We start from the raw sequence: 16,335 nt of genomic DNA on the forward strand, positions 1-16,335 counted from the left end.
CAATTAGTCATGACACTCAGAAACCATTTAGATGTATCTATTTATGGACGGTTTTCCAAACACTCTTCCAAGAGCAGGCTCCAGTGGCCAGGTTTGGCTAATCTGACCAAGGACCATTTCACCTTCCAGGGATGCTATAATAATGCATAAGGTGCAATTCATTTGAAGAAAACCTGCAGATCATTAGAATAAGATTATATTAGAACAGAATGATCACTGCCACACTCCACTGGGTTGGGAGACAGGCATCATATTTACGAGGAGGAGTAGATCGCATGTAACATAAGGCAAAAATCGATCAATGTACACACTGACCATCTCATCATCTCGCGAGAGGGCAGTATTAGCCACGGAACAAACATGGCGGAAGGTATGAGACAGATTTCTTGACTATTTACACGCCCTTTCTTTGATGTCTTATACATTGCCAATTAAAGTAACGTTTTAAGAATGACTAGTCAGCGGAGATCTTATGCTACCGCAATTTTCTAAAATGTAAAGCATTCACTCTCATCGAGGCTCCTGCTAACTGCACATTCTCGCTTGATCGTTGTCTGGCTAACAAGGCTAGACTCGCTAGCTAACGTTAGTGCAAACTGGCTAACATGTCAAAACACGTTTGGGGTTTAGCTAGTCAGTTATGAGCTAGTTATGAATAGATGACCAGTGTATAGCTCGTCAGACAGATCCATGGTAGTATTAGCACTGGTAACGTTAGCTCACTAGTTAGGATCAGCCAGCTGACCTGGCTATAGCTGTACGTGGGTTCAGTGATGGCTCACCCGACCCAGATCTCACAGGTAGCTACTGGCAATGGCCAGCCAGTGAAGTCTTATTAGTTCAGCTCAATGCAACTTATATATTCATCATGTGTGCTATGCAACATGGCTATTTAGTTAGGTTACTGCAAGTGAACTTCAAGCATGTAGTATTCAGCTAGCAAAACGGCGCACCTATTTTTTGTTCCTAGAAAGTCAAGTGTTTTTGTTGTTGTTTTTTTTACTGCTTTTGCTTAGCAAACATTTCCCAAGTCAATGTCTTTAGCTACCATACCAGTGTCTGTTTTTACTTGCAGAGGCCAAAATGCACAGAGAAAGATAATTGTGAATGATAAGCAGCAGCACAGTAATGAATGCAATAACCAGTGGGACTAAACTTGATGTGTAGCAAATTGCCCTGAACTCTTTTGGCCAACACTTCAGCCTAACACTTCAGCCTAACACTTCAGCCTATCTTGCAGTTCCAGCACTGAGCCCTTCCTGTGTTGCGTTTGTCAGGTGACAGGCAGAGAGGGTGGGAGCCTCCAAGCCAGCCCTCTTCTACTCGCTGACTGAGGGAGTGCAAAGCAATGTGCCTCATCAGCATTCTGGCTCTGCTGAAACTTTGTCAGGAAGGGAAAGGAAACAACCGAGTGAAATTGTGCAAACCTTGAACCCAGACATGAAATGAGCCTTAGGAGAGAAACCACATCCATATACGAGAAGCTGCATTGCTTAGTTTCTGGAAAAATAATTATTTAATTTATGTCGATTTTACCGTCAGAACGATAACTTGGAACGTGTTAAATGCACCCTTACCCTACGCTTACCCAGAGGTAGCACTATATCGGCTTGCTTTTTTTTTTTTTCTCCGTCGTCTGCTTCTCCTCGGCGCTGGATGACAGAGGAGGTGGCCAAGCTGCAGAAACACCTGTCCCTGCTCAGGCAGGAGTATGTGAAGATGCAGCAGAAGCTGGCCGACACGGAGAGGCGCTGCGCCGTGCTGGCCGCTCAGGCCTCCGGCCAGGGCTCCGCCAACACCGCCACCGGGGACACCTTCATCAGCCGCCTGCTGGACATCGTGGGCGAGCTTTACCAGCAGGAGCAGTACAGGTGAGGGGGGGGGGGGGGGGGGGGGTGATGTGATGTACCTGTATATATTAAGGACTGCTGTTGCTGTGGTTACTCTCAGCAGTGGGTCTCTTCTCTCCTTTGGCGACACATAGGGCTTTTAGGCCAACCCTGTCTAGGGGATCCGGTAATTAGAAACGATTAGGAATAGGAAACGATTATCTTCATGGTTAAGCGACAGAGAAATTTCAGTCTCTTCTGTGTCTAGAATTGTCTCGTGTTTTACACAGTGACCTGAAGGTGAAAGTGGGAGAGCAGAGGCTCAACGCTCATAAGTTTGTGCTGGCTGCGCGCAGTGATGCCTGGAGTCTGGCCAACCTGGCCTCCACCACAGAACTGGACCTGTCTGGTGAGCGGCCCCGCTGTTAAAATGCCAAATAGAAAACCAGAAAATAACAGTGTAGTGACTACACACAAAACTGATCACTTGGGAAAGATTGCACTATTGGAATTCCAGCGTACTATTTAGTAACTATCTCCCACTCTGCGAATTCCTATGCAAACTGTTAACGCTCGATTTGCTCGGTGCCCAGATGCCAAGCCGGAGGTTGCCATGGCGATGTTGCGCTGGGCATATACCGATGAGCTGGAGCTCAGTGAGGACGACGCCTTCCTCATTGACCTGATGAAACTGTCCAACCGCTTCCAGCTGCTGCTGCTCCGAGAGAGGTGGGCACTGACGACACCTGCTCTGTCTGTCCCTTTTATATCCAGGGGTTCTTGCCACCGAAGAGCACTCCTTGTTCCTCTATGCCTGTTTTCCTTTAAGGGCCTGACTGTTTGTTTTGTCTATATGTGTTGTTAATGTGTGCTGTATAACAAATTGCCTCCTCGAGGACATTAACGTTTTCTAAGTCTAAGGCTACAGCCTAAAAACGGTAGTCTTAGTCATAGTTATGGACCTAGTATGATTTGCTCATATCTTCATTGGCTGTTTCCATGGGGACAGGTGTGAGAAAGGGGTGATGTCGTCGGTGAATGTGAGGAACTGCATCCGCTTCTACCAGACGGCCGAGGAGCTTGACGCCACCACCCTCATGAACTACTGTGGGGAGATCATCGCCAGCCACTGGGTGAGTCTATCCCCCGTCAGCTGCACCCACCGGGCTGATGGGAACGTCCTCAATCAATAGTTGAATCATATCATCCTGCATCACAAGCTGTGAATCAATAGAAGATCACTAAAAGAGAGATTGGTCCCATTTCACCCCGTGAGAACAGCCAGACAGTATAGTAAAAGTCATGCATTTTCAGGCCGTCTCAATTAGCTCTTCTATCGATTCTTCTCCAGCTCCCATCTGGATGATGTGTCATATACATAAGTCAAGGACTCTCTTTTATCAGATATCAATTTTTAGGCTGAAGAAGCCCAAGGAAGAATGGATTAGAGCAGAAGTTGTATTGTATTACCACCACCCTTTTCCCCACAACAGATACTCTACAGTATAAGTTATCTGTGCTGTATCCATGTTTTAATATGTCGATGAGTCCGTCGCGGCTCGGTCCTGAGGCCACCAGGTTCTCTCTCTCTGCGTGTCAAGGAGCTCATCGCTTTTTATGCTGTCGTAAATCTGCCGCGGCCAGATTCCAATGATTCTCAAGGTTGTGTTTATGACTCGGGACGGAGCAAGTCGGCCACATGACCCCCTGCTACCGCCGGTTATGACTGCACTCGCTTCTGAGCGCCGCAAACTGCTCTTTCTACCTTTGTATTATTCTGGCTCAGGCTTTGATCTGAACTCATTCTTTCAAACAGAATAGAATTCAGCACGTTTTATTTCCAGTTGAGTTCAGTGTATGGAGACTAATGCATTTTGATGAATAGCGATATCAAATGGGTGTTTTACATTTTCTTATAATGTAGTATTTATTTCATGCTTAGTGCTTTGTAAAATGTTCCTATAGCTTAAGACAATTAAACATTTTCCAGGAGCTTGCTTGAATTTTTACAGTTCTCCTATATTGGCTCAAATGGGTGAACAGTTTTTTTTTTTTTTACTTCCCTCTATAAAATTAGTAAGTAAGTAAGTAGTAAGTTTTATTTATATAGCGCCTTTCACAGCACGAATGCACAAAGTGCTTTACAATACAGATAACGCATAAAAAGGAAGAAAGAGCGACATACAAAATGCAATACATACAAAATACAAGGCGATTATGACATAATACAGTACAAGGCAGTTACAAAATACAGTACAAGGCAGTTGCCAGGGGAGGGGAGGGGGAAGGGAATTACCATACAGGCAGCCAGCCTTGACAAGCAGCCATACAATCGGGCGCGGTTAGGGGTAGGATCAGTATGTACACCCCCCCTTTCTCTCTGTAAAGCACATGGTGTTGCCTTTGTGTATGAAATGCGCTATATAAATAAAGTCTGATTGATTGATTGACTGACTGATTGCTAGTTTCGACTAGTTTCAGTGTCCATAGATGAGTCTGGTGAGGTGATGAAAAGTTGATGTTCCAGGATGACCTGAGGAAAGAGGACTTCAGCAGCATGAGTGCCCAGCTACTGTACAAGATGATCAAGTCCAAAACAGAGTTCCCGCTCCACAAAGCCATCAAAGTAGAGAGGGAAGACGTCGTCTTCCTCTACCTCATTGAGATGGACGCACAGGTAATAGACCCCGACCACTGCTCGCATCATTGCGCTCACACAGCTTCCAGTCTCGGCCTCCTCCCCCAGCCCCGCGTTCTCAGCCAGAGCAGGTACATCAAGTAAGTCTCCAGAAGTAACTTGCATATCTTGAATTCTCCACATGCTCAGTTGCCTGGCAAGCTGAACGAACTGGACAACAACGGGGACTTGGCCCTGGACCTAGCCCTGTCTCGCAAACTTGAGAGTATTGCCACCACGCTGGTCAACAACAAGGCAGACGTGGACATGGTGGACCAGAGTGGCTGGAGCCTGCTGCACAAAGCCATCCAAAGAGGTAGAGGGCTCTGTGAAGGTTAAAGGAATCCCGAATGTCAGTTTCTGTGTGCAACATTTGCGCACAAGCTTCAAAATATCCCGCCTGACGTGCCACTGAATCATGCCTGAAACTCAAAGCTCGAGCCCTGCCGAGTACCACCATTAATAAATCCCTCCTCTTCTCCCTAACCCTGCGACGCCCAGGCGATGAGTTCGCCTCCACCTTCCTGATCCGCCACGCCGCCCAGGTGAACGCGGCCACGGTGGGGGCGGTGGAGACGCCTCTACACCTGGTCTGCTCCTTCAGCCCCAAGAAGCACTCTGAGGAGGTCATGAACGGCATGGCCCTCATCGCCGAGGCCCTGCTCAAAACAGGTGCCAACCCAAACATGCAAAACAGCAAGGGCAGGTGGGTAACACGGCCTCCATCACCCTGGTCGAAAAAGACGGCACTATTCGGACGTGTTGAGGTGACTGCCAGTGATATTTGGCGGGAAACCTTCGTATGATTGTGAGCTGTGTTTATCTTTTTGTTTCACAGAACTCCCTTGCATGAAGCTGTAGTGTCAGGGAACGAGCCCGTTTTCAACCATCTCCTACTGTGCAAGCAGTGAGTTGAACCCTTCTACACCAAACACATGACCAGGGCCATTTTAACATCAAACCATCGGCCCGGTGGGGATATATCCTGGTGTATCATGATCTCCCCCTCTCTGTCTCTCTCTCTCTGTCTCTCTCTCTCTCTCTCTCTGTCTCTCTCTCTCCCTCTCTCTCTCTCTCTCTCTCTCTCTCTCTCTCTCTCTCTCCCCCCAGGCTGGACTTGGAGCTGAAGGATCACGAGGGCAGCACAGCCCTGTGGCTGGCCCTGCAGTACATCACCGTGTCGTCCGACCCGTCCGTCAACCCCTTTGAGGAAGACGCGCCGGTGGTGAACGGCACCTCGTTCGACGAGAACAGCCTCGCGGCGCAGCTCATCCAAAGGGGCAGCAACCCGGACGCCCCCGACGCCGTCACGGGTACCGACCAGGAACTCCACCCAGAACGCTGTGTCGTAATGTATGCGTTGTCTCTATATATGTGATTCTCACTTCCCCTCTCGTTCCCGCCTCTTGTCCACGCTAGGGAACTGCCTCCTGCAGAGAGCAGCAGGCACGGGCAGCGAGGCCGCCGCCCTCTTCCTGGCCACGCACGGGGCGAAGGTCAACCACGCCAACAAACGGGTAGGTTTTTAGGTGTTTCTGGCCGGACCGCACCAACCAGCCCCGCCTCTGCACCACACTGCAGACTGCAGTCGCACCGCAAATCATTACACATTCCTCTCTGCGTCACCCACTCCTCCACCAAAACAAGCCTCTCCGCCCCTCAGAGCTCAGTGATGCTGCAACGTCCTCCTGCTCAGCTTCAAAATAATGTTCATAATAGCTTTTTTGATGGTTCCCTAATGGCACTCTTTCTCCTTATCTCCTTATCTCATTCTCTCTCTCTCTCTCTCTCTATCTCTCTGTTGTCCCTCTCCCTGTCTCTCTCTCTCCGTCTCTCTCTTCTCTCCCTCTCTCTCTCTGCCTGTCCTGTGTCTTTCTCCGTCCCTTGTCTCTCCATCTCTCTCTCTGCCTGTCCTGTCTCTCTCTCCGTCTCTCTCTTGTCTCTCCCTCTCTCTCTCTGCCTGTCCTCTCTCTCTCCGTCTCTCTCTTGTCTCTCCCCCTCTCTCCCTCTCTCTCTCTGCCTGTCCTGTCTCTCTCTCGTCTCTCCCCCTCTCTCTCTGCCCGTCCGTCTCCATGGCGCAGGACGAGACCCCCCTCCACACGGCGTGTCGCTGCGGGCTGGCGGGGCTGACGGCCGAGCTGCTCCAGCAGGGGGCCAACCCCAACCTGCAGACCCAGAAGCCCCTCCCCGAGGAGGCCCCCGGGGTCCACCTGCAGAGCCCCCTCCACATGGCCATCGCCCACAACCACCCGGACGTGGTCTCGGTCATCCTGGAGCAGAAAGGTGAGCAGCTCTCCGTTCGGCCCCGGCCAAGTCTGTAAGACTGGAGCGTTAGGTGTTTTGTTTTTTTCTGGTAGTGGCACCGTGTTCTTTTGTTGTTCCGTATGAACGCGGTAGAACTCACCTGCGTAGAACTCACCCGTCACCCCTCGTGCTAATGTTGCGCTTCCGTTCCAGCCAACGCGCTGCACGCCACCAACAACCTCCAGATCATCCCTGACTTCAGCCTCAAAGACTCCATGGACCAAACCGTGTTGGGCCTGGCCCTGTGGACAGGTAGGCTAGGGCCAACGGCCACACAAACCGCTCCAAATCACAAACCCGAGAACATTTAAAAGTGTCCACGCCTAATCAGTGTATTGAGTCGTCGACGGGGGAACCCACAGTACTGACACGCAGTCTCTCCTGTCCACCGCGTGGCCAGGGATGCACACCATCGCGGCCCAGCTGCTGGGCTCCGGCGCGTCCATCAACGACACCATGTCCACCGGGCAGACGCTGCTGCACATGGCCATCCAGAGACAGGACAGCAAGAGCGCCCTCTTCCTCCTGGAGCACCAGGCGGACATCAACGTCAGGTGGGGGCGGACGTGACCTCGTGTCACAGCGCGGGGACTCTGGGAAAGAACACGGCGCTCTTAGTTCATGGAATCTTTCTTAGTTCACGTCGCTGGATACTGTGTAATATTGAAGGCCGGCCCGCTCTCAAGTCACAGGTCGATTCATTGCGTTCTGGTTGTGTAGAAGGCCTTAATTGATCAATTTGTGGTACATTCGTTTTTGGTCGGAGGTGGCAAGTCGCAAGTCGCAAAATACCTACCTCCGACCTGTGCATTCGAGCTATATACCATTATATCACAGTTACCTAGTTATATCTATATACCATTATATCACAGTTACCTAGTTATATCTATATACCATTATATCACAGTTACCTAGTTATATCTAGTGCATTTGAGCAACTGGGGGCTGAGAAACATATCAGAATTTGCGATGAGGAAGTGCGAGTTCATGCGGTGTTTTATTTAATAATTCCTAGTAGCAAGTCGCAATTTGCCACCTCCCAGTTATAAACGAACGCACCATTAGACACACCAGACACCGCGACTCAGGATTGTGAAATACCATTGGGGCAATTCAAAGGTTCTATAGTGTGTCTTGTAAAAGAGATATCCATCTCAATGTGACTCCCTGCATAGATAAAGGTTTGATGAAAACTGAATGGATGAATGAATGTTGTTCTTCCAGGACCCAGGAGGGCCAGACGGCGCTTCAGCTGGCCATCAGTAACCAGCTCCCCCTGGTGGTTGACGCCATCTGCACACGGGGGGCCGACATGTCCGTGGTGGACGAGAGGGGCAACCCCCCTCTGTGGCTAGCCCTGGAGAATGGCCTAGAGGACATCGCATCCACTCTGGTGGGACACACACACACACACACTGAGGGAGAGTATATAGGGTGTAGATGGTGACGGGGTAGGAAAGATTATAGATAGGCTATACTCTACGTATGTGCCTATATACCGATGGGTGACAAATCAAACGAAAAACCAACATAAAGTGAGGTGTTGGGCCGCCACGAGCCCCCAAAACGGCTCCAGTGCACCTCGGCGTCGATTCTACAAGTCTCTGGAATTGGAGGGATGGCATAACATTCTTCCAAAAGATTTTCCCTCATCTGGTGTTTTGACGATGGCGCTGTCTAACACGCCGGTCCAAAATCTCCCATAGGTGTTCGATTGAGTTGAGATGTGGTGACTGTGAAGGCCATAGCATACGATTCACATCGTTTTCATACTTCTCTAGACCAACGGCTGTGGTTTCTACACCACTGAACTCTCAAATCCGCAACCTCACCACAACATCCGTCTCTACGCGGTGGTCGACCCACTTCTCGCTGACGCAGCCTCATCACATCCTGCTTTGACTCTTTCAGTCACCTGAGGGAGAGTTGCTCTTGTTTTTCCTCACATGTCGCTAGGGCTGGGTTAAAAAAATTGATTCATCGATTCTGAATCAAATGATTCTGAATTGATTCATGAATCCCAAAATCGATATTTTATTTAATGAATAAATGAAGGAATGAATAGTTCATTAATTCATTCAATGATTTATTCATTCATTCATTTTTGGAATCGATACCCAGCCGTAATAGGCCTGTTGATGTGTTGCATAACTTGGCAGTCATGTAATTAAGGTTACAGCTATAAAAAAAAAAAGTTAGTAACACTAACCGAATCGATATTGAATCGAATCGAATTGAATTGTGATAATCGATTCTGAACTAGGGCTGAACGATTTGGGGAAAAAAACTAATTGCGATTTTTCTGACTGAAATTGCGATTGCGATTCGATTTGCGATATTTTTTAAAAACATCAATATTCACTGTGTAATGGATTTAAACACCTACCACATGAGATTGCATGAGAAAATCAACTGTTCTATATTCTAATGCAAGGATGAAAATATAAATAGCTTCCAACTTTTCCAACTTGTAGGCCTTTTATTGATAAATAACAGCAGCATCCATCCATCCATCAACATACACGTCTTTCACAGTGTCCATGGGCATGGAACATACATGAGCTATTAGGACTAGGACATTTTCAAGAGGCAAGTCAATCACTTATAGCTCAGGAGCAGCATCCAAGTTGCACATTCTGCCATCAAGTTAAATAAAGTAATAATACTAATAAATAAAACTTTACAATAAGAAAATAACAGGATCTTTCAGTAAATAATCTCTGGCATTGGAAAAGAGGTAGGTCGTTCACATGAACAGCAACGACAATGTTAAACAGAATGCCAAAAATGTGCGGCCTCTAGGGTTAAGTGCATAACAATTATTCAAAACAGAAGCATAGTGGCCCCGGACCAATCCCCCCTCCCTCCCTCCATCCATCTCTCTCTCCATTCCTTTGTCCCTCCCTCCCTCCCTCTGCCCCCCCATCTCTCTCTCCCTTCCTCCATCCCTCCCTCAATCTCTCCCTTCATCCATCCCTCCCTCAATCTCCCTTCATCCATCCCTCCCTCAATCTCTCCCTTCATCCATCCCTCCCTCAATCTCCCTTCATCCATCCCTCCCTCAATCTCTCCCTTCATCCATCCCTCCCTCAATCTCCCTTCATCCATCCCTCCCTCAATCTCTCCCTTCATCCCTCCCTCCCCCACTCTCCCTTCATCCATCCCTCCCTCAAATCTCTTGCTTCATCCCTCCCTCTCCCTTCATCCACCCCTCCCTCTGTTCCTCCCTCCCTCTCCCTTCATCCCTCCCTCCCTCAATCTCTCCCTTCATCCCTCCCTCCCTCTCTCCCCCTTCATCCCTCCCTCCCTCCCTAAATCTCTCCCTTCATCCATCCCTCCCTCTCTCCCTCAATCTCTCCCTTCATCCATCCGCATACAGTTCTGGGAGGGCGACTTGACTGAAATATGTGCGGGAGGGAAGCACGTATCTTTTATCCAGCGTTTGGACAAGGTTTCGAAACCCGTCTTTTGTCACGGTGTTAACAGGCACCATGTCTTTAGCGAGGTACTTTGTCACGGCGTTGGTTACCTCACGGTGCCTTCGTGATCCTTTTTCATACGGGGTAACGCTTGCAAATGAGTGTGAAATGGAGGATTGTTTGCTAGACTGGGGTACATTGCTAACGTTACTTTCACTCGCTTTTTTGGCCCTGCAGGCATCGTATATCTCCTTATGGTGCTTACTCAAGTGTTGATACAGGCTGGTGGCGTTTCCCCGGGATGTAGCAACTGTTCCGCGGCAGGTCTTACAAAGCACTGTTCTCTGTTGTACATCTGTCCCCTGAAACCCGAAATATTGCCATATTACGGATGTACTGCTTTTCTTGGCTATTAAATGCTCTATTTCTTCTGGCTCAGCCGATGACATTTCCGGGTCACGAAGACGTTGGCTACTGAGCTACCGGTGTAGGCTAGCCATGTGTTCAGTTCACTCGTAGTTTCACTCATGTTGTTGGTGGGCGGACCCTGCAGCAGTTGCCATTGGCCACTTTTGATTGTTGAGCAAGCACCGTATTAATGATTGGTGAGCATAACTGTCATCCAAGGGGAAACGCTGGTCCAGACCCAGACACGCTTCATAACGCAGCCTAAAATAATCGCAGCCTTTGCGATTTGCTAATCGCGTTGTTTCAAATCGCAATTTCGATTTGAAATCGATTAATCGTTCAGCCCTATTCTGAACCTTGTGAATCGGAATCGAATCGATTCTTGAAATCCAGCCCTACATTTTGCACTAATGCGCGAGCATCACGGTCATCAAATGTGCACTTCCAACCACAATTTCCTATTTACTGATGTCTTTCCCATATATCTAAGCAGATGTCACTTTAGTCAATTTCCCTCTTATAACACAAGCCAGTTGAGCGGTCTTTGTGACTGAAGCTCCTGTCATCCATGCCCCGATAACGAACCCTCTCAGTCACTTAGATCTTTTGCTCTTGCCATCATGATCCAAAAATCGACATCAACTGGGCCGGCACAGCGTTTTCACACACGACACAGAGGATTATGGGATGTTAATATCTTAATCGTATCACACACACCCCCATGGAAGCATCAGCATTCATTCCGTTCCTCCGCTCGTTCATATGTTCACCTGCCTGTCTGCCGCGCCTCTGTGATGCTCTGCGCTGACCCCCCTCTGTGCTCGCCCCTGATAGGTGCGCCACGGCTGCGACGCCACCTGCTGGAGCTCCGGGCCCTCCGGCTGCCAGCAGACCCTCCTCCACAGGGCTGTGGACGAGAACAACGAGGTCACCGCCTGCTTCCTCATCCGCAGGTCTGTGGTCTGTTCTGCCCTCAAATCCCCCCCCCATCCCCCCTAGACAGGGTCACAGTACCACCCATGCAGCCATATTATAGTACAGTATGCAGCCATATTATATTCCCATTTTACATGTTGTTATTGCCATCCTACCTTGGATAGTTGGATAGTACACCGGGGCTGTATTTCTTAACAGAGCTGTGTTTTACTGTCTCTGCCGGTTTATAATGCTGAGTGTTAACGGCCACTGTCAAGTTCGAACATTTGAAGAGTTGTCCAGCGGTCAGAGTTGATTTACCCCTGACCCTAACCCTAACCTGGTCGAGGGTTCTTGATCAGAGCCACAGTGAGTCATTTCCGGGCGATCATCATGATCCCTGTGTGACTGTGAGCTGTGAAACCCTCCGGGCCTCACCTCCAGCCCTCTCAGCCTGGCGGACCCCGCCCCACCAGCCCGGTGTGAAACCAGGCCTCCTGTGTGTGTAACACAGGAAGGATGTTCTTCCATCCGCTCACAGCTAATCACACCGTCGTATACGCGCGTCGGTTACAAAGTCAGATCATTATCACTCTTCTCAGAGTCTCTTACGTGACCTTTTAGGGTATCGCTGGCCGTCTAACCCCCCTCCCCTTCCCCCGTCTCCCCGTAGCGGCTGTGACGTGAACAGCCCCAGGCAGCCTGGTCCCAACGGCGAGGGGGACGAGGAGGCGCGGGACGGCCAGACGCCCCTCCACCTGGCGGGCAGCTGGGGGCTGGAGGAGGTGGTCCAGTGCCTTCTGGAGTTCGGGGCCAACGTCAACGCACAGGTCAGGGTCAACACGAAGCTCTTATATTTCCCGTACCTCCCGCTACCCGTCTCCCTCCCCGTGACTGATCTGATCCACCGCCATCCCCCCCCCCCCCCACCAGGACGCAGAGGGACGGTCTCCCACCCACATTGCCATTAGCAACCAGCACAGTGTTATCATCCAGCTTCTCATCTCCCACCCGGACATCCGTCTGAACGTGCGCGACCGCCAGGGCATGACGCCCTTCGCCTGCGCCATGACGCACAAGAACAACAAGGCCGCAGAGGCCATCCTCAAGAGAGAGCCCGGGGCGGCAGAACAGGTACGCGCTTCCCAGAACACACACTCCTGACCCGCTTACACACACACACACACACGCTCCTTACCCGCTTACTTACACACACACACACACACACTCCTGACCCGTTTCCACACACAGACACACACACGCTCCTTACCCGCTTACTTACACACACACACACACACACACACACACGCTCCTTACCCGCTTACTTAAACACACACACACACGCGCTCCTGACCCGCGTCCACACACACACACACACGCGTGCTCCTGTCCCGCTTCCACACACACACACACACACACTCCTGTCCCACTTCCACACAAAACACACACACGTGCTCCTGTCCCGTCTTCACCCTGTGGTGCTGTTACTGGAGCCGACCGCGGCGTGTTTTTGACCCCGCCTGACCCCCCCCCCCCTCCTCCCCTCCGGTCTCAGGTGGACAACAAAGGGCGTAACTTCCTGCACCTGGCCGTGCAGAACTCCGACATCGAGAGCGTTCTGTTCCTGATCAGCGTCCAGGCCAACGTCAACTCCCGAGTTCAGGACGCCGCCAAGCTCACCCCTCTCCACCTGGCGGTACAGGCGGGCTCCGAGATCATCGTCCGAAACCTGGTAACGCCAGCCCTCCGTCCGGAGCCAAACTATAGCCTGTCTGTCTGAGACGGGGTCGATTCGATGTTTGTGCAAACGTAGGTGCGTCTGACCCGTGTGCGTCTGTGTCTGTGTGTGTGTGTGTGTGTGTGTGTGTGTCCGTCCCAGCTGCTGGCGGGGGCCAAAGTGAACGAGCTGACCAAACACAGACAGACGGCCCTGCACCTGGCGGCCCAGCAGGACCTGGCCACCATCTGCTCCGTGCTGCTGGAGAACGGAGTGGACTTCGCCGCCGTGGACGAGAACGGCAACAACGGTAGCGAGGCAAACACAATGCGCTCGGTGTGATCGTGATCCTACGGTACCATCGCTACACACCCTCCTCTCCGGTCCGGATCGTTTCTCACCGTCTTGTTTCTCCGCCTCTTCTCCTCCTCAGCGCTGCACCTGGCTGTTATGCAGGGCCGCCTTAATAACGTCCGAGCCCTTCTCACAGAGTCCAACGTCGACGCTGAGGCCTTCAATCTGAGGTAAGCTTTTCTTGACGAGAACAGCTCTCCGCGGCACGTCGAAGACGAGCGTTTCCCCAGTTAAGTTACCAAACATTTATCTTGAAGGGGTCAGTCGCCAATGCACGTCCTGGGGCATTATGGGAAAGAGAACGCCGCCGCCATCTTTGAGCTGTTTCTGGAGTGTATGCCGGAGTATCCTCTGGACAAGCCGGACAGTGAAGGGAACACGGGTAGGAGAGCAGTGTGTGTGTTTGTGCTTGTTTTCCCATTCCGGCTGAACGGTAGCACAGTAAACACAGTTGTAACTGTAGCCCCCGTCTCCCTCAGTTCTTCTGCTGGCCTACATGAAGGGGAACGCTAACCTGTGTCGTGCTATCGTGCGATCGGGGGCTCGTCTGGGTGTCAACAACAACCAGGGCATCAACATCTTCAACTACCAAGTTGCCACCAAGCAGCTGCTCTTCCGGCTTCTAGGTGAGGCTCGCAGTCCACGTGTACATGGACTCATCTGTCAGTCGTGTCTTAAGTATAATGTTGAATAGTTGAAAAGATGTATTTTTAACAGAGTGCATGCTTTAAGAGTGGGACCAGGCTACCGTTAACTTCTCATGTTATGTGGTTCAGATATGTTGTCCAAAGAGCCTCCATGGTGTGATGGGTCCAACTGTTATGAATGTGTTGCCAAGTTTGGAGTCACCACAAGAAAACATCACTGGTGAGTACTGAACCCTCGTTTCTTCCTTCAGAACTGATCGCAAACCTGTTTGTGAATGTGAATTGATATCAGTACCACATCCCTGTTTGTTGAGATGTTTCACTCACCGAAGGTGGTTTCCCCTCTCGCCCCAGCCGCCACTGCGGGCGCTTGCTGTGCCACAAGTGCTCTATAAAGGAGATCCCCATCATCAAGTTCGACCTGAACAAGCCCGTGAGGGTGTGTGACATCTGCTTCGATGTGCTAACTTTGGGCGGAGTGTCCTAACCCACTGGTGAGCCCCTCCTCCCTTCTCTAACCCCCCCCCCTCCCCGGGCCGTGAGCCGGGCGCACCAGGAGAGAGGGGGCGCTAGCAGCAGGATATGCTCATCGGGAACCGTCCCTGGACACAATTACGGACCACGACTTCTGTGCTATTCCAGTCTATCAAAAATGTTAATGTTCTAGCAGGACTTTTGACGTAGAGTTGAAACATTTATATGCGTTTTCTCGATCAAAGTAATCACATGAAATTGGAAATCGTGAGCTTGTTTGCTCTGCGATGGCAGGACTGGACTCGGTGGGGGAGATGGTGTGCAGATTGTCTTATATAACGTGGCAAATGTCGAGGGATCATTTGAAATCGGTGACGAACGTGTAACGGGGCCACATTTCAGGGGGAGGTGGACCGTGGTCTCGGCGGGGAGCAGAGCAAACATCATTTCTCCATCAGAAAATCTCCGGCCTGTTCACCCTCTCCTCAAATGAACACTTTACTGCACTGTTCCAAGACCATGGTTTACGTCCGCTGAATGAACGGGACCGCCTGCACCCTGGAGGGATGTCCTGGCTGGGGTGTCTGTAGCTACTACTTCTCATTTCAATCTCAAATCACTCACTCACTTTGCCTTGTTTCTCATTGTTGTCTGTTGCTTATTCAAAGAGGGGTGGGGGGGGGGTAAGAAGGATTTTAAGGGACACAGGTTGACATACAAAGCATTACTCATACTACAGACGAAGAAAAAACGTCAATTGAGATCTGTTTGAATGGGTGATTCAGATTGTCACGAAAGTGACTGGTTGAAAGTACTCGCCTGCATTCAATCTGTTACTGGTTAAATAAGTGAGGTTGCTGCACTTATCTTACTCTGCTAAAAATGAGATTTACCCATATGAAAGAAGTTGAACTAACCATCCAATAGCCATCCATATTCTCATTTCATCCATAAGCATTTTACCCAATGAGCAAAGTATGTTAACATTATTTCCCCAGTGAATGGGACTCGTATGTCAAGTGTAATCGGCAGTATTCAGATCAGCTGATGGGTTTCAGCAAATGTTAAGTGATTCTTATGATGCCTAGGCCTATGAGTATGCATGTGTCGATTAATTTGTAGCCTATACATTTTATAATCGTAACAATGGATTATTTTTCAGACAAGTCTCCAAAGGATACATTCCATGTTGGCCTATTATGAGGTGAGGGAGTGGGGTCATTAACACGCTCCAGTTGGTGTTGCCTCAAGTCAAGAGTCTTGACCTATCATGTTTTAATGCTTCTTGATTTCAAAGCCTAACAGGTGCACTTTATCAAGATTACATGACATTTCTGATCATTTGGGAGAATGTGGTGTTGGGGTGGCTTGTCCGTGGGCCACTCAAGGTATTGTTAAATTGTACAGATAAATGTATGATATTTTTGACCACTACAACTGTTTTGTACTTAATGCAGTTTGTGCTTTTTTGTCATTGTGACAAACTTAAATCTTGCCTCTGTTAATCTTTTATGCACATTGTATTGTATCTGTATGCTCAGATATCTAGCTGGTCTCTTCCTTGCGTATCCTTTTAGAGAAAGGGAGGTCG

The 16,335-nt window shown here is 49.8% G+C and overlaps 1 protein-coding gene across 2 annotated transcripts; it reads left to right on the top strand.

Moving 5' to 3' along the window:
* Window positions 1-342: 342 nt before the first annotated feature.
* On the top strand, window positions 343-16,309 carry ankfy1 (ankyrin repeat and FYVE domain containing 1). Of its 2 annotated transcripts, XM_084449385.1 has the most exons (26): window positions 343-370; window positions 1,664-1,871; window positions 2,120-2,238; window positions 2,423-2,558; window positions 2,839-2,962; window positions 4,357-4,506; window positions 4,657-4,822; window positions 5,008-5,212; window positions 5,345-5,413; window positions 5,617-5,819; window positions 5,926-6,023; window positions 6,588-6,789; window positions 6,964-7,062; window positions 7,211-7,364; window positions 8,035-8,203; window positions 11,472-11,590; window positions 12,226-12,382; window positions 12,486-12,686; window positions 13,108-13,284; window positions 13,432-13,579; window positions 13,703-13,793; window positions 13,881-14,005; window positions 14,103-14,249; window positions 14,400-14,490; window positions 14,625-14,764; window positions 15,147-16,309. In XM_084449385.1, the coding sequence occupies exons 1-25, from the start codon at window positions 361-363 to the stop codon at window positions 14,755-14,757; spliced, it is 3,501 nt and encodes a 1,166-aa protein (XP_084305511.1). In that variant the 5' UTR covers window positions 343-360; the 3' UTR covers window positions 14,758-14,764; window positions 15,147-16,309. The 2 variants fall into 2 exon arrangements, with proteins under 2 accessions (XP_084305511.1, XP_084305510.1); XM_084449384.1 differs by having other exon boundaries at window positions 14,625-16,309.
* Window positions 16,310-16,335: the final 26 nt, after the last annotated feature.

Source organism: Borostomias antarcticus, assembly GCF_949987555.1.
Source record: "Borostomias antarcticus genome assembly, chromosome: 15".
In the NCBI taxonomy this organism is placed as follows: Eukaryota; Metazoa; Chordata; class Actinopteri; order Stomiiformes; family Stomiidae; genus Borostomias; species Borostomias antarcticus.

Coding starts and splice junctions, on each gene's coding strand:
- ankfy1 (XM_084449384.1), top strand. Junction 6,024..6,587: donor TCAACCACGCCAACAAACGG/GTAGGTTTTTAG, acceptor TCCATGGCGCAG/GACGAGACCCCCCTCCACAC. Junction 14,250..14,399: donor GCTGCTCTTCCGGCTTCTAG/GTGAGGCTCGCA, acceptor TATGTGGTTCAG/ATATGTTGTCCAAAGAGCCT.